Genomic DNA, 25,349 nt, shown 5'->3' on the forward strand with positions numbered 1-25,349 from the left:
AGCAATCCCCACACAGCTGTCAGTATATCCAATGGCACAAAGCAAAGAGGAAAAATCATAAACTTTGATGAAAGGCACAAGCAGATGACACAATGTTACCAGACAAAAACAACGGTTGGAGATTTAATCATTAATAATATTGGGGCCACTTCCCAATTCCAATAACTGTCTCTCCTTTTCCCTCACCACTTCTTCTTGTTCATCAGCACTTCTCACTTACAACCAACCAAAAAAGATCAAAGAATAACAAGCGAGGAAGGAACAGTCAATAAAATAAGAGTGAAATGAGACGTCGCTCTGAGTCAAGGTTCATCTTAAACGATAATAACTGATGAAGGCTGCACAGCTGGATGAGGCGTTCGTGGGTTTTAACTATTCTGCAGAGTCGACTGACGCCTTTGTATTTGCACACATAATGGATGTACTGCCTAAACAACAAAGGTCCACGGCTGATACTGTTAGCAGCACAGTTATGTATTATTTATATCCTCCCACATGACAGCACTGACTGTGGAGTACCAGACACAGCATATAAAATTAACCTGTATTCAGACTGTGTACGAATCAGTCCAAAGCTATTTCGTAAATGTATTTATGATCCAGATACCTGATCTATCACAATAAAAGTTTCAACACATTTCAAGGTGAAAAGTTGAGCAAAAATATGTTTTTCTTACTTAACCGCATATATGCCCAAAAAGAGCAGACGCACGGCAGACAGGTGAAAAAAGAAATGCAACATAAAAAAATGAAGACATTTTTTGAAAAATTCAACAGGGCGGTTAACGGAGTGACGTGACTGAGCAACAAAGAGAATAGACGTTATCAGTATAAACTGCACGGTACGTGATGCCTAACGGCGAAATCTCTGCACAATGAAAGAATGAAGCGCAACACGTGTAAGTGAGCTGTGTGCCAAATTCTACAAGGCATGTCGCTTAGGAGGAGATGCTTCATACCAAATTTAATGGCTTCACTACACGGCAGTCGCGAGGTGCGAAACGCAGCAACAAAAGCAAAAATACAACATTTGAAAAAAAAACAAAAACATATGACATTTCAGAAAATACAACATTTCCAGGACTTCAGTGTTTGTGCGTTCAAAAACCCAAAATGTTGTTGCTAGTTTTTCTGAGAGCTGAAATGTCGTTTTGTTTTCTGAAATGTTGTATTTTTGGTTTTGCTGAGTTTTATTATTATTATTATTATAACATTAAGCTATTTTGTTTAATATTGCTCTAGGCTACAACTCCTCTCACAACACCTCTGGGCAATACTGGTGCTTCTATTCTGCACCCAATCAGCCTGCCCATTTTTTGGGGGGGGGGGGGGGGGGGGGGATGCTGTTCCTACACGGTAAACGGACATGATGTCATACTGCTTGGTCAATTCAAAAGCTAATTGAGGACTTGTTACAACACACTCAGCACAATCTTTAATTAAGTACTACTCTAGCTGCACTCTGTTCTATTCATCTCTCCACTGTACCTTCAATAGCCTTTTTGTTCCCATTCAGATGGAGCATTTAAGCATCTAAAGAGCTGGCTGTTACAAGGCGTCACACTGATTGCTACACTGAATGGCACGCTGACATACAACTAAGATTTACTTGATGATCTCCACTTCCCAGGCTAGTGACAGATGGGTCGATGTGTCCTGCCACTGTGTGATTGCAGAAAGCAAAAATTTATGTGAGTTGCTGGTGGTCCGGGGTATTTCTTCTTCTTTCTTGCTACAGCTAATTGAAGCCTGAAGTAGACAGGCACGCTGCATAATAGTGACGGATGGACAGAGTGACTTAGATGGCTTCATTTATTTATTTATTTTTAACCGTAGAATACTAACGCGAGTTTTATAATACTATCATATTCACACGGGTGAATATCACCCAGTGTTAGTGTTCCAGGGTCGAGAGAGTAATAAGCGACTGGGTCAATACACGCTTTCAGTAGTTCTAATTAATTTCTGGCTGACATGTAATAGCTGATTAAAGATGTTAGTGGTAGACGTTAACGGTTTGGATGGTGAGGTCGATGCTGTATTGTCAGCACAGCTTGGTTCTTAACCCCATCAGAAAGACTGATGATGATTAACAGAACTCTGAGCCTTGACTAAAGCGATCATTTCTAACCGTGTGTTGGCTTCTATGGGCTGCTAAACAAACACAGTCTTAGGGGAACCTGCTTACATGGCTAAACCAAATCAAATTGAAAGTCAATGTGACTTCTCATTTAACACCTTTCGGGCACTTTGTTCCATAAACCTGAAAAAAAAAAAAAAAAGAAATCTTAGAAAAATTATCTAAAACATCACATCTTACCATCTCCAGATCCAAAACACGATCCTGAAAAGACACAAACACAGCAACATTACTTAACTTTACTACTGGTTCTTTCCGAGTTTTTATAAGCATGTAATGTTTCAGTGAGTCCAGGGAATGGCTCAAAATGGTGGCTGAGCAGAGTGAAACCACATATAAGCGTGTGTAGGAGGAAAAAATTGACAGAAGAGAGGAATAGAGTGTTCCAACAAATGGGTAGCAAGGGAATGAAATGCAGGGGCTAGGGAGAGTCTGTAGCACACAACAGACTTCTTATCACACACACTGACACACTCGCACAAAGACAAACCGCTCTCGCCGCTCATCCAGCTCCTGACTGATGTTCCCTCTCTAACGATGCATAAGTGATGCTATGCCTCTTATCTGCCACTCAAACGCACACCTGCTCTTCCCTCCAACCGACTGCTTCTCCCCCTCTGCCTGTAATGTGTTGATGGTTTCTAACAAGGGGATCTTCCCCCCCCCCTCAGCCCACCCCAACATACTTAAAAAAAAAAAAAACCTCATCTATGTCCTTCACATCATCTTTTCTTTTTACATCTGTCTCCTCAGCCTTCATAATTAAAAGCTCGGCGGCGTCTAAAAGGGTGCACAAACTCCGGCAGGTGCCATTATGCAGCCACGGATGAGGACACAGTATCAATAACACACATGCACATTCACAGAGGACCAGACAGTTTCTCTTCTTTGGCATGTGTATGTTTTTTGCTGTTCAATTGTGAATAAAAGGCCAGTTCACATGAGACTAGGTGGGTTGGTGTCCTGCCAAGAGTAGCTGCTGCAGTATTGAAAGACAGAAACAAGGCCTCTAGTGGCTTTTAAACTCCAAGCCATCTTGTCCGCAGTAATTAGCTATTTGTCCAAGCTTGGCAGCCAGGAGTCTGTCAGGTCTACAGCTGTGGAGTAATGTTTGTAACACACCCTCAGAGAGCTCAGATGACCAAAGCCCAGATATACAGTACTGGGCAAAAGTCTTGAGCCACCCTTCATTTCTTTATATTTCACTTCTAAAGAGCCAGACTTTTTTTGCGATTATTTTAAAGAGATCTTGAGCAATAGTTGGCAACAGCTTCATCTTCCAGTATGACTGCTGATGCAGTAAAAGCGTACGTGGATAGAAAAACACACAATGGAACACTATCAGTCATGGATTGGACTCTTTCTTTTGGGGAGTGGTGGCCTAGGGGAGAAGAAGAGTGTTCATCACTGAGAGGACCATGGTTCAAATCCTCGGGCTGGCATCACTGTGGGTCCCTGAGCAAGTCTACCCCCCCAGGTTGCTCCCCGGGCGCCCCTTGGCTGCCCCCTGCTCCATGCTGTGCTGTGTGTACTACATACTCCATGTGTGTGATGGGTTAAATGCAGAGAATGAATCTCACTGCATGTATATGTATGTGACAAATAAAGCTCTTTCTTCTTTCTTCTTCTTTTCAATAAGTCACTGCACCCAGTTCCCATTTTCCTAGTGTAATATTAAGAAATGAGGGGTGGCTCAAGAATATTGCACAGTACTATACCAACTCACACACACCCAAAAAAAAAAAAATACATTAGAATTTTAAGGAAATCCAACACATCGCTAAACTGTCCCAACTGTCTCTTCTCGGTCTCAAACAGTTTAAATTAGGTCAGCTAGATATTAAGAAAGCACTATTTAGAGAGCAGCTTAACAGATGCAAATAACAGAAAAAATAATTTGGATTTAAAAAAAAAACATATAAAAATACTAACCTGAAGGCTTCTCATTTCTTCCTCCTTCTTGCGACCTCTCTCCAGCAGCTCTGCAATGACAACAGTGTGTAAGAAAAGATGGTGTTGCTGATGAGGTGAGTTATCAGAGCCCTGTCAGATGTCAAAGTAATATCTGTGGTCCATATGAGCTGTGTAAGGCCAGACCAAGTAATACCCATTTACTTGCTTTTATTTTGATGGCTTGTCCACCTGTGGCAGGTACCATGAACGTTTTTAATATGTCAAAGCACTACAGAGCAAAGACAGCTTCTCGATGAAGACAACTACTGTTACTAATTGGATAATTTTGTAAATTTAGTGTGAAAAACCTCCAGCTTCTCAGATATGATAGCTTGCTGCTTTTCTTTCAAAGTGGTAGCTGTTCACTTACTATACTTTAGTTTTTAGACTGTTGGTCAGGCAAAACAAGCAAACTTGGGCTTGAGTTAATAGTGATGGGGATTTTAAGACTCAGTACAGATTGATAACAAAAATACTACTTTTTAAAATGAAGAAGTGATTTTCTGGCTTCTAACCTTCCAGGACACAAGAAAAGATGATTTATTTTTATACCAACTACATTTTGGTCATGAGATAAACACTAATCCAATATACTTGCTTCAAACACAGCTTGGTGCCGGTGGATTATTTTTACCCTGACAGGTAAATGAGCGACAAACTGCTGATGTTTGTTGATTGCAGCAAACAGTTTTAATGATGATCACTGGCTGCTTAATGAGATACTGTTTTAGAGGAATAACTCTGAATTTACTGAGCAATTCTATTTTATTAAGCAAAGGCAACAATACCCACTCTGCTTTGCATTATGCAGAGCAGGACAAGCAAATGCTTTTGAAAAATGTTTCCATTACTGAAACAATAAAAAAGGAAATGTAACATACACAGTAACATAATAATGTTACTGTTGCTTGTCCACAGTCCCTTACAGTAGTTCTTATCAGCCTCTGCAAACTGGAGTCCAGCTAAATCTGGATTTTCTGCAGCTAATAACAATGTTCAATTTGAAGAGCAAAAATCCCCATATTATATTATTAGTATTCTATATGTATGTACGTCTGCATTTTGATTCATTTGCTGTGTGTATGTACACACTGCCATATGCTTGGCCATTTTGCATACTCTGCTAAATCTCCTATGGTGGTGGTGGTGAGTCAAACCTGCTCTGCTGGACAGACACTGTGCAGCATATGGGCTGATATATCTGTGATAGGGCAGTATCGGCCTTTGATATCAGTTGAACAATATAGCAGTCTAGTTTCACTGCAATCATAGTACAACTGCTACTTTGTTAGACTTGCTGGACATTTATGCTTCAGTGGGAAATCTGCAAACCCCTCTGAAAAACCTACACTGTAACTTATGGCATAACGTGATGTGCCCCTCCCTAGAAATGTAACTACACGTCACATCAGCGCAACCTGCAACTATTGTGACGGGCCTGTTCAGTGCCGTTGATTCCTTCTGTGCATTTCTGGCTACATTTCGCTGCAGTTCTTGAATTTATTGTGAGAGAACAACAATCAATATAAGGAAAAATATCATTGCATCAACATAAGGACTCACAAATGTCAGCAAATTTTTCAAGGAAGATTGCTGAAACTATCGGAGTGGATGTGAGGGAATCTACACAGCAGTGGAAAAACTTGAGGGACAAATATATTTGCCTATGAAAAATAAACTGAGTGGAGACACAACTGACAATTTACTGGGGTTTCCAGTGTAACCAGCGGATTTTTGGGCCAAGATTTCGGTTTCCGTCTACCAGTAAATGAAGTAAAGGTAAATATCTGCCAGCTGATTTCCATTCAATCAAATGGAAAACAGAAAGCGTCCGGTGCAAAAATACTTGTTTCTTGCCTAAAGATTGCAGGATTGTTCCTGTAAAGAGAAATTTCTGGTGACTCCCAAAAAGGTTTGACCTAGAGCTAAAAGATTTTTTTTTTAATTTAACCTTTATTTAGTCAGGAAAATATGACTCTTGAAATTACAAATCTCTTTTCTAAGATTGTCCTGGCCAAGAAAGACAGCAGTGCAATCAACAGTAGCTGCATAGATTAATAACAACACAAATACGCACAGCTAAATTACACAAAATTAAATATACTAAAGTACAAATGATAAAAAGAAAATACAAAGATGACAACAACGTTTAATATTCAGCATGGATTAAGCCTAAAACATCAATACAAGTCATTGTCTAACACTACAGACAAGGACAACAATATTCAGGCCAAACATCTGCAGCTTGAAGTAACTGCACACAAGCCATTTAAAAATCACACAGAGAGACCAGCTGCTTAAGTTTTAGTTGATTTTGCAGCTGAATCCTGGAGGAAGAAACTATAATTTTAAACAGTTTTTCCAAATTCTTTGCAAACTTTAAGGACAGACAGAAGAAATGACTCTTGGGACCGAAGATGATAACTTCCCACACTTCTTTGTAAGTCAGTAGCCTTATAAATAAGAATATACCAGTGGCTGAGTCTATAAAATGACAAAGCAAACCATCTGACCCGAGCATACAATGTGGATAAAAGCTTTAAGGGTTATAATAAATCTCAGTGCTTCATGATAGATGGAATCCAGTATATGTAAGTATTGTAAAAATGCATGCATATAAATATCCTCACCCTAATCCAGCACAGACTCTTCCTTGCCTCAAAGGACAGACAGGACTTGATTCTAAAGGAAAAACCTTCAATCTAAGTTCTCTCACCAGGTGTGCATTTGGTGCAGTAAGAAATGGTAAAAATTGGATGTTCGCTAGCAGAAAACGCCTGTGAGCAAACACACACACACACAAAAAAAGATTATATGGCAATGTGTGGCATTTGTTTGCTGACCAACAGGTCAAAGTTGTAGGAGTGATGACGGTGAAAGAGAGATGGCAATATTGATAGTGAGTTTTGAAATTTGAGAGATCTGTGACATTTAGCGTGTTTGGAGAGTACAGAGTATAGTTGGTGTGTAGTGTAGTGTGTTTAGTGTGTATTGTAGTCATGGACAAAGCAGATTGTGGTCAAAATGCCACCAAAGGCAGACTTAAATGTGTCGATCACGCTGTCTCCAGGTGTACAACAGGAGGAGTGACACACCTGAAGTGTCAGGCTGTGATTGGTCCCTCTGTTTGTGATGGACAGGAACTCTTTTTTTTTGGGGTGGCACAAATAATTTATGTGGCGTTTTATTATGAGACCTGACTGTCCTGTAAATAGCTGAAAAAAAAACACCTGAAGCACTGCCTGCAATTTAATGTAAATAGCTGTTTATAACTTTGTTGCTTGCTGAATTTGTACATACATTTTTGAAATTTACAATTTATATTTTTATTTTAAGTTCTAAAACATGTTTGTGGTTTTCACAGTAAAAAAAAAAAAATCTAACTTTTTTTCTCCTCAGATTTTCTGTTTTTTTGTGTGTCTTTAGGTCCAGTGTGATCTAATACAGTATCTCAAAATAAAAAAAATAACTGTACGGTCACACATGTGAGGCTGTGCTGAAAAGAATTATACTAAACAAGGCAAGGCAAACAGTTTTAAGGTGAAATATAAAAGTAAAATCAAAAGTAGTCAAAAACAATCAGTTCTACCTTAGACCCCAGAGCGTTAAACAAGCTGCTCATGCTCAAAAACCCTCCAATGTGGCTGAATTAAAACAATTCTGCAAAGAAGAGTGGGACAAAATTCCTCCACAGCAATATGAAAGACTCATTGCCAGTTATCACAAATGCATGATTGCAGTTCATTCTGCCAAGGGTGGCACAACCAGTTATTACTGTATGTTTAGGGGCCAATTACTTTTTCAAACAGAGCCAGGCAGGTTTGGATAGTTTTCCCCTCGATAAATGAAACCATCTTTTAAAAACTGCAATTTGTATTTACTCAGGTTATCTTTTTCTAATATTAAAATTAGTTTGATGATCTGAAACATGTAAGTGTGACAAATATGGAAAAAAAAAAAAAAGAGGACAAATAGTTTTTCACAGCAGTGTATCTCTGCTGATCGACACATCCACCACCATCTCATCTAAAAGCTGCAGTAGGGTCTGTAATACTAAAACAGCTGTTTCTACACACACACTGCAGACCTGTTTTTTAAGGGAAAGGGCCAACAGGGAGCAGAGCACATGTGATGAAAGGTCTTCGGAAAAATACACAAACCGCAACCGCAACCTGACACAAACTCAGGATCCCACACAATGTCTCTACACAGAGCTGGCAATAATGGCTAATGCGCTGAGATGAAAACAACTAGATATAAGAGCTCATGAGAATACAGCTCCCCCTTTGAGAATATCCATTAATTAGTATTTACCATAATGCATGGTTGAGAATATAGTTGCAAAATGCAGCATGTAATTACTGCATGGTGGGAATTTGTAATTCTTTACTTGCTCACAATGACAGTGGAATCACAGAGAAAAGCCAATACTGAGAGGAAAGCAGAGCTGATCAAATCCATGCCTTTAATACACAGATATGGCTGCTGTGACAAAAGATTGCTCTTAGGTCTAATTACTAAGAGACCACATCAGTGTTCTTACTTCTGTTAAATTGCTTACTGACTCCAAAGGTAATCACATTGTGTTGCATGCATCATGAACTAAACTGTGCAATTCACTTTAGTCAAAAAAAAAAAGGCATACAGGGACAGACAGCCAGCTCTGTTTCCATCTCCTTGACCATGCCCAGCTATTTCATCTGTCTTCAGTCCCACTGTGTTTTTTAGCTCTCCTTCGCTCTCGTAATGGAACACAAATTAGGTTCATTTCCTTGTATTGTTCAGATGAAGCGCTAAAAACAAGCTTTTCTTCCTCTGCCAGTTACAGCTCATTAGGAGAAATTCAGTCAAAAATGGGGCTCACATTGGGAAAAACAAGTCCTCCTTCCACAGAAGGCTCAAAGTTCACAAACCATTAAGATGCTTTCTCAAACATCCGCAACTACAAACAGACAAACCCATCCTAAAAAAAAAAAAGTCAATGATTCAGATACACACAGAGCCATTTTCACCAGCGTCATTATAACAAAGCACAACAAACACTCAGTAACAAATACACTTCTGCAACATGCCTGCACTGAATTAGTTTTTGCTCTTAATGATGCTGTGATTACATGTAAATGTGAGAGGATGAAAACAGGAGATTGGAGTCTGACAGCTGTATTAATCAAAAGCAACCATTAAAGAGAGAAGAGACTTTCATTGAGAGCTGGCTATGATAAGTACTCACAATTTCTCACCCTCATGAATTCTGTGAGCACGGAGAACTAAAGGATTTCTCATCCTGTGCTCCTTTAACAGCTGTTAGCTACCTTCAGAGGAAAGTGGCTCTGATTCGTGTCGCATGATGTTGTGCGGGGGCATCCTGAGTGTGAGTATAATCAACTTGAAGGCATTTCTCCAATTAAATTCTACCTTTCTTTTCAGCGCTGAGAGAGTGCAGCAGCTTCTCCTGTTGGTCCAGGCGCTGCAGGAGAGCTTTCTGCTCCGAGTTACTGCTTTGCCTCAGGGCCTTCAACTGATCCCTGGTCTGCTGATGTTGCCTCCTCAGGCGATGTTCTCCTGTGTCGCGCTCACGCACCTCCTCGCACAGCCAGCGTAGCTTGGTCTGGTTGGTTTAGTAAATACAAACATTGTTATACTTACGCTTTACTAAAACCTAAAGGGAATCAGGCCAGCAGGCCTCAGCTCCCACCCTAAACACACTACATTTCATACACAGGTCAGATCATAAAAGTGATTTTCCTCACATTCCATTCTCACTGGGTTTTCTAAAATGAAATCCTACACACTAATCAATGCAAAGGACACTGAGTAGCAATTTAATTAAGACGCCAAAACTTCCTGATGGAAAAAAATCTCAATAGAATCCTTATTTTCCCTTTAAAGCTAAATCAAATCATATCTTAATTATCTATGCATTTCACATGGCTGTCTGCTCTATCGTGTCGTAGTTGCAAGTTTACAGCTCTATTGATATTTAAGCTCAAATTTAAACATTATTATTTTTTCATGTTGTCATTTTGCTGAATCCAGACCAAGGTTATACAAAAATACAAAATGAGCACAGCAGCAGTGTAAATGTATGTCTCCTACAACAGGTTTCCACAGCACAGCCAAATGACTGGTTAAATTGTTATTCCAACTGTGCACTGTAAGCCTGTAAATCATACCTACATTATACTACCATAAAAACTCTTAACAAGGGAGCTAATTACCTCCCTTGTTCTCCAGCGTTTTACTCTTGTAAATGCACATTACTCTGAGAGAATTTCTGACAGGAGATACATTATAGTGATAAACACTACAAATTGTGCAAACACATTTTAACACAGTATCATGTATCACTGCCACAGCCTTAATTACACATTCCTTTTGAAAGTTTACAACAATAAACAGGGATTGATTTGTCTTGGAAAAAGCCAGGTGGCAAGTAAAAGAGCGAGGATAACAGCAAGCAGGAAACCCAACTACATCTCATCGATCACATGAGCCCCACAAGAACATCACGTTAACATTATATAAATGATACAGAATAATTTTAAAAAAGCAGCGATAATAGCAAGCTATGACTGAACTTCAATGGGAAGTTTAATTTACAGCGATCCTTGGGAAACATGTTCTGTCTCGACTTTTATTTGACTTTCATTATGATCATTGCTAACCCAGAGCACATATCAGTGCACAGCCGGGGAAAAGGGTTCAACAATGAAGCGTCATTTATCCTGACAACTTTTTTACCACAGTAAATGTTTGCTTTAAACGTGCAAAAATATATACGTGGCCTCTAAGGTAGATAGTTGCCCGTCATAGAGGAATTTTTGGCATCTTTTAAAGCAGTTTTATCCATACATGAAAGAAAATACCCAGCAGTGTCATATGATTAATTTAAACTGTTTTGTTAATTGGGGTTTTAACTACACAGCCACTGTTTAATAGTCACAACTATTAGGAAAATATTAAGGAAATATTTAGATTTCTGTCAAATGAGGTAAGCCAGATAACTGCCTTTACTGTATAGTGTACTGTACTTGTTTTTTTCCTGGAAAAAAACCTTCAGAGAAAACCAGAGAGAACCAAAACAACCAGAGAGAAGCTTGAAAGCAACTTTACATGTCATTTATCTTCTATATACTACAGGTTAAGAATAGGTGGGATGTTCTTGGAAATACACTTATAAATCTTGTGTTAGCTAAATTGCATAGATTATCATAAGGAAGACCCCACAGATGAATAAAACAAAAATACCTTAGTCTCAGCTATCCAGCGATGGGGGTCCTTCACCAGTTCAGGTCTCTGGGAAATTGCCTGTTAGAAAATTACAAAAACAAACAAATGAATACAACAAATAAATGCAAATGCAAGCGTTCCTGTTGCTGTTACACACACACACACACACACACACACACACACATACATATATATATATATATATATATATATATATATATATATATATATATATATATATATATATATATATACACACACACACTGTAGGACAATAAGAATCTAATTTGTTTAGATAGACAGCAAATGAATCAAAATGCAGACGGACAAACAAGAGGACAGAAATCAGATCGAACAGCCTCCTGTCAAAACTCTTAACTTTTGTGAAGAGGGGTTTCTGCCAACTTAAATTGGCATGCTTATGTTAAACAGCCTATGACACAACACACACACACACACACACACACACACACACACACACACACACACACACACACACACACACACACACACACACAGAGAGATTGTGTGTGTCATAAAAACTAGCTCAGGGAGTATGTTCCAATCTTTCCAAGACAAGCTTGTCAGCATCAGCAATATAAACTGACTGCCTGCCAACTCCTAATGACTGCTGACACACACACACACACACACACACACACACACACACACACACACACACACACACACACACACACACACACACACACACACACACACACACTCTTAAGGCAAAAAGATACACAGATAAACACAGTCGCATAACTAGATAACACTCAGTTGAGAGCACACCTCTGCCAATGCTGTGCAGCTGCTGAAATGTGCCAGCTGCACATGCGGAGTTGTCAGCAAAGATTAATAATCCCTCTTTTGCTTCTTTATCTCTTTGTTACACATGAGGTGGTGAATACATGTGCATGCTAATTAGATTTGGCTTTACTAAGCCACAATTAAGTTCATGCATTTCTGTGTATATGAATATCATCGATGTGTCTTCAGTAGCCATTGAAGTTGCATTTCAACCACAGCAATACGTTTTGGAATCTTTGTTAGCTACTGATGGTGTTAGCATTGTCAACATAGACAGGAAACTTGCACTAAGAGAGGAATCTGACATACTGTATATGACAGATGAACAAAGGATGATGTGTTTCACTTTTTAAACCTCAGGGCCACTTTAAGAGGCAGGTTCATGCCAAATGCAACTCTACTTTTTCTTATTTGGCCACTAATGGATGATTTGTTTCTCCTGTCTCTACTGATGGTTAATCAGGAGTAAAACCTCCAGTCATACAGCTACGCAAAGCTGTACTTAAGCGGAGCGGTGCTTGAAGTTTGAAGATAACATCAGTGTTCTACCACGCTTATAAACATCGCAGCATGTTTACCACGTGCAGCATCTTTGGTTAGCCTTTCATCCTTTGCTATTTAGCATTAAATGCAACATAAAAGTGTGATGCTGCAGGTTACAAAAGCTATCAAAGTAAACTTTAAAATAAAGAAAGTAAAAACTTGTTTTCACATGATAAGAGTACTAGATGACGCATGAGGACATCACTTTGATTAACACAGTCCATTAAGGTTGTACCAGTAAAACAGCTGAACATCAGTATCAGCCAAAGTAGGCTGTGTTGACATTTTACCGATGGCTGTGGATGACATTTATCAGTTGTGCTGCATCGGTATTGCACTGCCTAAATTTTCTTCAATGATTGTGATAGTTAAGTTCTTATTTTATAATTAAAATTACTTTGTTTCTGTGGCAAAAAAGGAAACAGTAATAATAATAGTAATAAAAACTAAAACAACAACAAAATCTGTACATTGCACAAGTCATCCTAAGGGAAACATTCATGCAGGTAAGAAACTGTATTACAGTCCATGTAATAGCTGCAGACAGGCATGAGACTCCTGCCTTGGATAAAATGACAGTATACTCTGTCCTGGCCTACGCTTTATAGTTTAGTTTAATCTCATACAGACTAGGTGCTGCCGGTTTGAACACGGTTTGAAGATGGTTTGAACAGCAGATAGGTGGGGCTCACTGCCCGAGCTGTGCGCCTTAAATGATGATATTAATTAATTACACAGTCTCTCTCACACACATAGTAAAAATAGAGAAATGCATATTTGGACCACTTTCAACAGATTCAACAAACTTTGATTGTGACAGGTAGTGTAAATGAAGTGGTACTGAGAGGGCAGTTTGCACAAGTGTCCATTCATCTAAAACAGGAACTATGGTTTTAGATCATAAAGCTGAAAAAAGGCTCTATTTGTCCAACTGCCAATAGCCATTAAAGCTGCAGTACCAAGTTTTGGGAAACTGGGATTTTCCTTTTATCCAAAACAGATCAACCCTCCTGTGCACTTCTGTTCTGCCTACTGATGCTACAAAAACATTTTTTTAAGAAGTCCTACACCTGGTGGAGTGATAAACACAATCCAATGGACCCCAAAACAAACAATCACTCCACTCTCTACTCTGCAGCCGCCCCGCTAACAAAGCAAAAAAATTTCCCTCCTCCTGCTACATAAGGTAAAAAAACCCAAAAAAGCCAGCAATAATACAACAAACATGAATTCACATGGACAAACACACACAGAACTGAACAAAGCAGACAAAAAAGTGCAACCGCTTTTTCAAGTACACCCTTGTGGCAAAGTGTTTACACATGATCAACAGACATGGAAAACACACAGCAGAATTTTTGGACCCTTTCTGTCCTGTGCCTTGCCAAGCAACATCGTCACCACGCAGGTGTCAGGCAACTTTTTTCTAGCTGTCACTCAAAACCAGACACAAACAAACACGCATATCCCAAGTTGTTGCCACGGCAGCTCAAAGTACGCCAAAAGAGCACTGCTGTGCAGAGGTCCCAGTCTCAGGGAGTGTACAACCGTATAGCAGAGCATGTGACCGTGTGGGAGGATAAAGCATGCCTTTTTGCTTCTCGCTCACGCTCTCTTTACTTTTTCTTTAAAAAACATCAAAGGCCACGCAGCGGAGTAGCAGACAAAAAGGAGGTGAAACTGTTGAAAAACTGAACAAGTAGGCTGGGAGTTGAAAGTGCTGTCTGTGGGGCTGAAGTGAAAGAAATGCCACTATTTTTCACAGCAGCACTGCCGTGTAATCCAAGCATCTGCCACTGCTAATTTAAATGTGTGACTACCCGGTTTACATCTCTTTCAGAATGTGAATATACGTGTGGCTGTGAGTGTCTCTGGTTACAGTGTGTTTGTTTCGCCTCCCACTGTGATGACAGAAAAGATGGGAAGAATTTAGAGGAAAGGAAAAGGCAGAGAGGACACAGAGAGATGTTTTCATAGAGATTACCAGCATTACTCTTCATTAAACTGTTTAGGAAAAGAGGAGGAAAGATTGAAGGGACAGGAAAAATAATGACAGATGTCCCGAGCTGGATTCAAACACGGAGCTTTGATGCAGCTGCGCCCAAAAAAAAGAAAAGAGTGGGAACATAAAATAAGCCACAACTGAAAGACAGATACACAGGGAATTATTATAAAAGGCAATAACTCAGGTTAGCATTTAAGGTATAAAACTAAAATGACTGCTTCATCATTCTCGGGTAACTGCTGAGCCAAAAAAAAAAATAAAAGTCTTAGTTAGGTGACTGACTGTTTGCCTGTTTTGCCTGATGGGCATGCCACATGGATTGCTGTCTGCTATCATCTGTCACCTCCAATAATTCAAGTTACTGAACTGAACCTATCAGCGATGTTTTTGGTGCTGGTGTCTTTTTATTGGTTTTAATCGAATTATCTGACAATAAACAAGGCCTGCTGTGTGGCCATCCAAGAAATTCTTTCCTGCAGTTCTGGTGAGTGAAACTGTAGTGTTTTATGAGTCTGTTATTTAACCTAATTAGCAGGTGTCTTTGCCTGACACCCATACAACAGCTGTTAATTGTTGTTAGCTAAGCTTGCTAAAATGAGCTGATATTAACACTTCCCATTCATGCCAAGTGGTCAATTCCCGCTCCAAAAGAAACCTGTGTCAAGTTTTCAGTGTTGTGTTTCAGGTGTCTGTCTCTTCCCTGTTTAGCTGCTTCCCCGTCTTATGTCAGCCTTTGTGTTGTAGTTGGGTTATGTTTAGTTATGTTTAGATTCCCTCTGTGTGACAGTCTCCCTAGGTGTCAAGTCTGCGTGTACCATGTTAAGTTACTTCCTGTTTTATTTTGACAGTCTTGTGCTCCCTGTTCTTTGTATGTAGTTTGGCTTCTCCTTGTCTCATCTCTGTAATTATGTTCAGCTGTCATCCCACCTGTTGTCACTCTCCTCATTAGCCCTGGTGTATTTATTGTCTTTGTCCTTTGTTGTGTCCTCATCAGTGTTGCCATCCATGTTAGCTTTCCTGCTGTATGTTTCCAGCTGAGTGCTTAAATAAAGCTGAATTATAAGTTCAGCTTTGCCTCTGAGTCCTGCACTGAGGTCCTCTCTGCCTAGCCTGCTGCAGCAGTCGTGACAGTACCTTGCATATACTAACAACATAGCATATTACTTTCCATTAGTATTTGCATATTGGAAAACAACACCGTATACAAGTACAAAATATCCCCTCCGTGACAAAATAAGGTAAGAAAGTTTTTTATTCCCTCAGTGGCTTGAGTAAATTTAAGAACCTCGTGTGAACTTTTGACTTTAGGGTCTCACTTCAACCAGACATAACAAATAAATTTGATACTCAAATCTTCAAACGAAAATAAATGTCACGGACGAGACAAACTGCTTTTGATTTTACCTTCAATTGATTTATGAGTACTGTATTGTCAGGAGCACATACAATGTGGCGCAGCACGGTGACGCAGTGGTTAGCACTGCTGCCTCACAGATAGAATACCATCTGGAAGGCCTGGGTTCGATTCCACCTTGGCCCAGGCCTCTCCCTCGCCCTCTCTCTGTGTGGAGTTTGCATGTTCTCCCCGTGGATGGATGGACATACAATGTAAGAAATTAAAGTTTTGTACACAAAAGTGTCCCTTTTGTGATGCTACATATGGTTAAATATTCAGCCAGAGGAGAAAAAAACAAAACAAAGGCACAGCATTAGATCTTCATATCATCTATTAATGCATTAACATATTAGTAAAATAATGTAACTGCAAAGTGAACGTATCTTTCTTACTTTTGCATCTTATAATTTCTGATTTTCTTGGTCCCCTCTGTAACACGCCACTCAAACCTGAATATATTCTAATACTTTTGATACACTGTCCTGAAACTCCTTGCACATGTAAGTGTTGTCTGTTGTCTCTTATAGTCACAGACTATTAACCTTTATTACTGCAATTTTCTAATTGTCCCCTCCGTGACATGCAAACTACTAATTACTGTGGAATGCCCCTAAAGAGACATCACGATCAAAAGATTGGAAAAGACTGACTGACAACCAAACAGAGGCATAAAAATAACACCTGTAAAGACTAATTTTGAAATGAAAGTTTAGTGTAGCAAAGTTTTTCCCTCCTGAACTGTAAATATCTTTACACCACTTAAAACTTCTTGTTTCTTCGTACTTCCAAACAGAAGGAAGGAAGGAGTCTCATAAGGTAGCTGAAACCTAATGCACCCTTTAACCGTTAATGATTCCCCCCCCATTACCCCAATCGCTATAAGTTTGACTTCTTTTCAGCATCATGGATTACAGAAGAGGCGAGGTGCTGGCTCACATGTCTGACTGCAGCACTGCAGGACCAGCTTGAGAAATCTATAAGAGCCGATAAGAGCAGCCAGGGTTCATTAGCTGGGAGCAGCAGAGGAAAACTAGCTTTAAGCATGTGTGTGTGAGTTAGTCTGTGAAGGCTTTACTGTGTAATAAGTAGATTTAAGGCTGCATGGTTAAGTGTAGGTGGGTGACAAATTAATAACTTAGATAAAACAAGTTTCTAAACCCCTTTTCAGACATGCGATATGTAACAAGGATGGCTTCATCAATCTGTTAAAAGGTAATGAAATAGGTCACTTTTATGTTAATTTTGACTTCATTCAAACATTCCCACAACATTTACACAGTATTCATTATTACTACTTTCCCCTATCTTCATTCTCATTTTCTATAAATATTCTGTGTGCAGAACCTGCTTTATTTTGTCAAACTCAGACTACAGTCATTATTAACGAGCCTCGCCAACCTGACCTGTCGCAGACTCTGCGATCACTGCGGTAAAGACTTGATGCTAAATGTTTACCAAACAAACTGTAGAGTAAACATCTGTCACAGATGTGAAATTGTAGAGCGTGACAGACATGTAAACTTTATCTTTTGCATTTTCTGTGATGTTTAAGAATTGGTGTTGGTGCCAAATGTGGAAAAAGCTTGATGTTCAAACTTTTTCATGTGTGCACAAAAAAACAAAAACTGTTCATTGTGATGTTTTCCTTTCATAAACGTGTTGAGAACTCTGCAAGGCTAATTTTGGCAGAGTAACAATAAAGTGATGTTACTACGTGAAACCTACTAAGACGGCTGCTGTGACTTTTTGCATAAAGTGACCAGAATGTGCTTTTTAAGGTGATGCTGTTCAGATGTTGTCACATAGAAAGAAGTGCATATTTGAATACTGTTTCAAAGTAGCTGAACACCACATGTAGCCATGAAGCGTTTAAAGCTTCTTGGCCTTGATTTTCCATGTGTCAGAAACTCCGATGAGGGATGAGACACCATTCATCCAAAAGACATTCCCCAGTGTTCCCACCAGAATCATGTCATCACAGGATATACATACAGTGTGTTCTATATGAAATCAAAATTTTAGGTGGATCATTGCCCTTTCAGGAAGTCTATCGGAAGGGCAGAGGCCATAAGAAGCGTGGTAGATATAACAAGTATTTCCTTTGGACAGTCTGTCTCATGTAGCACACACATACAACATCCATATAAGCACAACAACACACACAACCTTAAGATATCTGGAAAAAGATTATCATGTAAAATGTAACTACACAGTTGTTATCCTGCCCATTGCCTTAAAAAACATAAAAGACATAACTTCATAAACACATTTCCCTACAAGAACATAACACTGACTTATACTGAGGAGACATTATTCTGATAGGAAACAGTAACTGAGGAAACAGTGGGGGCAAAACAAAGCAGGTATAAAGTTGAGCTCCCCTACTCTCACTAACACGACAGCCTGTAGGGACCTTTTTTAGTCACACACTGTCCAGCATGAATTGAGAAGAGAGCCAAACCTAACAAAGGAGCAGTTAAAAAAAATTAGCATCTAGTTCACTAAAGACCTAAAGACCTATATATTTTCTCCAGAGTATGTGGACTGTCAGGACTAAATTGTGACTTAACAGTGGATCACTGCTAGCCAGATCTGCTGGGAGTGTAAATAAGCATGCCGACAGTATTTCTGTCCTGTGTGTCTGTGAACATAATTTGGACCATATTGCCAAAGGCTGCGAAATTCAACTTTCAACACAAAAATAACAAACAAAACATAATAGACAGGAAATACCTGGAGCTTGTCTTCGCCGTTCCTAGCCAGGCTTCGACAGGCTGCGTCTAGTTCCTCACCCAAAGAGGTAAGGACTGCCTTTTGCTCTACTTCCATTTGCAGCGCCTTCTCTTCCAACTTAACAAGTTCTGACTCCGAAACACGTCTCCGCTCACCTGACGTGACCTGTGGAGGACCGCAGACAGCTAAGTAGACAGCTAAGAGTAGAGGTGTTGCAAATTAGCTGGAGTTTCTTTTGATGCTACTCCAGTTCACGAGAGCTGTTTTTTTGTCTTTTTTGTCCTAGAGTGAACAACATTTATGTCACCTGTTACATGATTAATGTGAGGCGATGTTCTAGTTTTCCTCACTAAACGCATACAGACATACAGGAGACTGTGGGCATCAGTGTGCTGTTCAGTTTCCTCTTAAAAAACACACAGTATAGATATGTTTCTTTTACTGTCAGCAGTCTCAGGACACAGGCAGTCAATACATCCAAGGACAGAAACCAAGTGATCAGTTCTGCCCTGGGAACATGGATCATTATCCTGTCCCTGAGATAATAAACTGCACATGTTACATTAATAAAAGCCCTTTTTTCTGCATTCAGCCAATTTCAAATCAATACATGGTTCCTGTGAAAAAGACCCATGCAACTTATCTGGGTCCTGTCAAAGAGGTGAATTGGGATTCAATACTTCATCAGCTGTTGTAAAGCCACTAAGGACATATTGATAAAGACCATTTAAAATAGCGCTGATCAGGCACCACTTAACCTGGAACTGTTCTTAATTTTGGATGATCACTTGAGCTGTCCTGAATACCATCAACAGCAAAAAGTTGAAGCTTCACAGGGTCAGATTTGATTCTTATCTGACTAAATTATACACACAAGTTAAACGGTTGTGTTGCAGTCACTCAGAGGGAAAGCTAGAAGCAACAAAATGTCTCAGTGCTGCTGTTCAGTGAACATACAGAAGAAGGTGTGCCTCATTCTGAGCTAAAGCATGAGTTCCCACAGTTGGGAATTTGAAAAAGAATCGCTAAAAGGGGTATGAAGAGTTGCTAAATCTTCTGACAAAGTCACTAAGTTTGCAACAATGAGGTGTACTGAAGCATAATAATCACTGCTGTGAGAGTGCTGGAGAGCAAAGAGAGCAAGAGCTCTGATGCAGAGCAGTACTGTCTATAGATTTCCCCTAGCCACTCTTTTTGGGGGAAAAACTCACTAAAGGGGCATGAAAAGTCACTAAATCCTGATATAACAAAAGAAAAAAGTTGCTAATTAGCAACAATGAGCTGAATTGAAGTGTGATAATCTCTGCTGAGAGTGAGAGAGCTGTCATGCGCCCGAGCTGAGACTGTGGATAGTCTTCAACAGTCTGAAGGCCGAAAATTCAAAAAAAAACTGCACACACAATGAACAAGAACAGGAAAAAATCAAATACTTGGACGCAGCCTTAATGATCACATGATCATCTGATCATTCAAGTTCTAAAATTATACTTTTGTTACAAACCCCTTGAACTAAAGCTGAAAGTCTGCATTTCAATCACATCTTGACTCTTAAGATCCACTGTGGTGATGTACAGAGGCTAAATTGCAAACATCGTGTCATTGTCATATACCTAACTGTAAGAGTTTGAAGCCACAGACTGGCTGACTGCTGGTGCATAGTCAAATGTCTTGTATTTCTTTTCATGCAACAAATACATATTGCTAAAATGTAACATCTGCACAATCACAGATATAATAACAACTGGGCATGCTGCTGCTTAAAGTGGAACTAAAATGTCTGCTGATCACAACCATGTCTTGGACTATCACCATTAATTACCATCAACAAAGGTGTTGTGAAATTTGAGGTGACCATAAATCCTCTGTCTGTACTGCAAGTATTCTACCACATAATATCAATCAAAACATTTGGAAACACATGCCAAAAGAAGTTAGGCTTACTTCGTCTTCCAGTTCCTGTTTGAGTAGCTGGTATTTTCTGTGGAGGAGTGCATGTGCCTCGTCTTTTGTGCTCAGCTGTGCTGCCAGCTTATCACACTCGTCCTTCATCCTGTCCAACTTTATGCGCAGCGCCCCACACAGCTTCTTGTCTGATGCTGCATCTGCCTAGAAGAGAGCGAATCTTTTTAAGGCAATGATACACGGTAATATTTTGAGATCATAAACACGGGTGGTTTATCTGGTGCAGAAATTATCGACTTTAAACAGGTGGCAGTTTTCAATGAACTGGGAATACTATGAGTAAACAGGACAGATACAAGTCCTCATTTCACTGATGCAAATCTGGATTTGAGGATGATATACAACATGCCAAATTTATCAGTGGATCCAAATATTTAGTCCAAGTTCTTAAGTCACATCTTGCAAGTAAAGGCTGATTTCACAACAAGATGTAACATTATGTGCTGCAAAAGCAGAGAACATCAAGTAACAGGTCAAGAGAGGGAATAAATGCAATTTCCAAGAATCTGAAATGATGGTATCAACCCTTAATGTTTCCCTTGATGACTGAGTCCAGCTCAAGCTTACAAAGGAAAGCCTCAGATTTTAGCATTCTATATTTAATAATAGAAATCCCTTTATTTTGTCCCACAATGGGGAAATTTCAGTAATAACATAATAACTACACAGGATACAGTAAAGTGGAATGAACAACAATTACTCAGGACTGCGAGTGACACAAACAAAGGAAAAAATGGGAAAGCAGAAGCACTAAAAGTGAAAATGCAACATTAGAAGCAGAGGGAGGCAGAAAGAGAGAGGTTAAGATAAAGAGAGGCAGGGAAGATAGTGTGGAGGAGAAATCATGAGTGAGAGGACAAGGACAAGGAAATGTGAATATTTTAAGCCATTTCTGACAGTTGACTGTATCACAACTGTAATACAAGCTTCTGGCTATGATGTGTGAATATTGGGTGGGCTTCTTAGGGACATCTGCAGTGCCTGTAGGCTAATATTTAAAAACATTCCAGCAAACGCCCTTGTCCCTACCGCACTTGGAAATGACACCATTACAATGAGCTATGTCTGATATTAATGCCATTCAGCGCAGCTAATGGGCTAAACTCAGCCATATCAGGGAGGACCATGCCCCTTAAGAAACAATGTACCCGGGAGGGCTCATCTTTGGAGATATTGAAGGTAGGGAGGGGCCCGGGTGCAGTGGGACTAAGTCAAGTGAAGTTCCCCATCTCCAGTGGTGCCTTGATGAGACTTTAGGGGTCTGATATCAGGGTTTTTAAATATTCACGCTTGCAGCTGTAGAATGGCCCTGAAGATCCACAGGGCACCACACACCATTAAAAGCTCCACTATCCTCAGATCACCAGTACTCAAAGGACAGAGCCACGACCAAAGAAGAAAATTACGCTAAATGAGAATTTCGTCTGTGTCTCACTGGGTCGGAAATATACCAGATGTTTCGCTGATGTGGCACGTTACCCTGCACTGAATTTGTAGTGTGTGCCAATGACACTCAAAATGCCAATTAGAGTCTGGCACCCTGTGATCCATGCCTAGGTAGGGACACCTTGAACATCTGAAAAGATTTGACAAAATAAAAGCATGTGACACCTGGTTCAGTATCTAGAGATTAGCAGAACTTTGATGTGGAATGTTTAAAGGATTTGAGGGGCTTTTTTTTCTTTCATTAAAAATAGAAAATTCTTGGATTATGCAGCTACAGCCAGCAGCTATTTAGCAAATCTTAGAATAAAAACAGGAGCTAGAACACTTTTGTCCAAAGATAATCACATGTACCTAGCATCTTTAATTCTCAAGAGCCTGATGATTATGTGCCAGACTATTTTTTGGCCAGACTCATGTAATTAATGCCTCTAAAATTTCAGTCTTGCGGATACCGGTCATTATGCTAAGCTAAGCTAAACTAGCTGCTGAATCTATTTGCACTTTTGCTGAACAACATCTTAATGATCACGGGCTACCTTCAGCTCTTTAATTTTTTCCTGCATTTCATCTTGCTCCTGACGGCAGAGCTGTAGCATGTCCTGCACTTCACGAGCCTTCTTTGCTTTGCTGCCCTCCATTGTGGCCTTCAAGTTGTCTAGTTCCTTCTGATGCACCTCTCTCTCAAGCTGCAGCTGCTTGCTGAGCACAGTCCGTTCTTCCTGTAGCGCTGTCAGCTTGACCTGAAGTTCTGATGTGCTCTTCTGGAGCTCCTTCCTAGAAGTCTCCTCTTCAGCCAACCGCTGGGTGAGCTGGGCGTGGGCTGCTGTCATCTGCTTCAGGGCAGCCTGGAGCTCAGCCTGTGTGTCCAGGTCCCTCTGAAAATGGCGGGCTTGAGTGTCAGCTTGTTCCTGCAGCATCTGGTTCTCTTCTTTCAGTCTTGCTTGTATGGCAGCCTGACGCCGTGTCTCTTCCTCGAGGGTGGCTGAGGCCTCCCTCACCTAGGGTTAGGAGTCCTGTTAGGATCTTATCACAGCTTTTTTAGTGACTCTAAAGCATTGTGTTACATTCACTTTTTTTCACTTGAACAAATAAAAAATAAATGAATGAGAGACAATTTGATCTCTCAATCACATTAGAGATTGAGATTTTTCAACTTTACGGTACTTGATACCTGAAAATACTACTAATACTACTACTTTTAAGTTCATAGTGATTTCAATGAAAAGAAAGAAGAACTCTATTTCTGGATGCTGGAGCCCACACCTCCCGGATTTCCTGCTGCAGTGACAACTGGCGCTGGTGTGTCTCCGACAGCTCCACGTCCTTGCGGTGGAGCTCCTCTTCGCGTTGGGCCAAACGGCCTAGGATTTCAGCAAGCTCCCGGCGGGCTGCTTCAGTCTGCTGGCTCAGCGCCTTCAGCTGGGCTTGAGCGTTTCCTTTTTCCTTGGCTGCCTGGAGGGAGAAAGAGAGAAGGAGCAAAAGAGAGAGGGAGCGGGAGTTGAAGAGGAAAAAAAAAAAAGGTGAATGAAGAATGACAAATGAAGAGGTGGAGGAAGATGGTGTACAAAGAGGAGCTCTGACAATGATGATGAGTGCAAGAGAAAGAGTGACAGAGAGACGGAGGGAGAGAAACATGTGCAGTACCAGCTCCTGCACTGATAGGAAAATGCTTGCACTCAGCGTCTCGATAAGGGACAATGGTCAGGTCTGCTCAAGGCAGATTGCTTCTAATACTCCGGCTTTGACTGGAATTTGCAAAGACTTTGCAGCAGCTCAGAACCTAATCATTTAATTGAGCACTTGATTCTCTCCCCTAATTCATTAAGAGGGCAAAAATGATTTTGTAATTAATTCGCATCACGTCGAGTATGCCAGGTGGGAGTCAGTCTGTCTGTCTGTCTGTGAGGCACAAGGTGCTGACTGTGAGTTTGGAGGTGACTCCCTTGGTCCAAATGGGATGGGAATCAGTGGGGGTGGGGTGTATGTGTGTGTTTGGAGGGGTGATGTTTAAGCTAATAACAATAGACAGGCATTAATTATTCAACGAAACACGACCGTTTTAACATACCAAGCTAAGGTAATCTATTTGTGGTCATGGTAAGTGAACTCAAAATGCATTATTCAAACTTATAAATTGGATGATGACACAAAGTCCTCTATGCTGTGAAGACAAAACAAAGGATAAATCAACATCATCAAAGAGACACGTAGACGTTAAGGATGCAGTGATTGTGAAATTCTGGACTGATGCCAATACAAATGTTTAAAGGGGCATTTTTATGCTTTTCCTTATTTTCTGTCATATAACTACTGTTACAATGGTGGATGCTCATATTAATGTTTCAAATAATGTACTTGTAAGCTCAGACTGGGCTAAACACTCTGTTTAAGATTCAGTTTTTTCTCCTCTTAGTTCTCCTTAATTTCAATGTGAACTGTACCAAGGCCCAATATAAGGTAAAGAAGAATTATTTTAAGATTAGAATCATACAAAGCTGCTGTAGTAGAGCCCAAAAATAAAAAGTATGGAGCTGGAAATTTAGTTTTGGTTGTTATTTATTGGGGATCCCTTATATACGTATCCAGAAGAATTACTTTCTCTATTTCTTCTCAGCTGTCAAATCATTTGCAGTCTGCTTTTCTTCTACGGCTCAATCCTTGATAGAAGTCAGTGAGTTAAATCTACATTTGCTTACACACATTCACTGTCCACATCTAATGAAGCGGCTGATCTAATCCCATGGGAGCAAACCACTGTATTTAGGCAGGTATACTGTCATGTAATGCTGTGGGGAGGCAAGGCAGAGGACCCCAAAGCAGGACACCAAAGGCAAAAAGCTTAACTTAAATTTAAGCTTTAATTACTGGGGTACAAACAAAGGACGCACTGGATGGGAGCCAGCAGCACAAACTTCAAATCCAATACTAAACGTGACTTGACTACTTGACATAAACTAAAACTTGGATGTTAAACATGAAGCACACAGCAGGAGCAGAGGACATCAAACAACGACCTGACAAGGAACAAAGGGAGACTGAGACTAAATATACATACAGGTAACGAGACAATAGGGGACACCTGTGAGGGAGACGCAGGAAACAAAACTAGACACACCACACAAGAGCCAAAG

General features: G+C 40.1%; 1 protein-coding gene across 3 annotated transcripts in view; it reads right to left on the reverse strand.

The window, feature by feature from the left end:
- cep128 (centrosomal protein 128) overlaps positions 1–25,349 on the reverse strand; it is a 49,769-nt gene that overhangs the window by 7,791 nt on the left and 16,629 nt on the right. For 2 of the 3 annotated variants that reach the window (XM_030720804.1, XM_030720803.1), the window contains exons 14-21: positions 23,482–23,670; positions 22,755–23,216; positions 20,752–20,916; positions 18,811–18,975; positions 11,342–11,401; positions 9,509–9,701; positions 4,073–4,122; positions 2,321–2,344 (exon numbers count right to left, since the gene is read on the reverse strand). In XM_030720804.1, coding sequence (XP_030576664.1) covers positions 2,321–2,344; positions 4,073–4,122; positions 9,509–9,701; positions 11,342–11,401; positions 18,811–18,975; positions 20,752–20,916; positions 22,755–23,216; positions 23,482–23,670 — 1,308 coding nt within the window. Of the gene's footprint in view, positions 1–1,488; positions 1,663–2,320; positions 2,345–4,072; positions 4,123–9,508; positions 9,702–11,341; positions 11,402–18,810; positions 18,976–20,751; positions 20,917–22,754; positions 23,217–23,481; positions 23,671–25,349 lie in introns of all 3 variants that reach the window. The other variant, XR_004019127.1, reaches the window with a different exon arrangement.

The sequence above is a fragment of the Archocentrus centrarchus genome, chromosome 24 (assembly GCF_007364275.1).
Source record: "Archocentrus centrarchus isolate MPI-CPG fArcCen1 chromosome 24, fArcCen1, whole genome shotgun sequence".
NCBI lineage: Eukaryota > Metazoa > Chordata > Actinopteri > Cichliformes > Cichlidae > Archocentrus > Archocentrus centrarchus.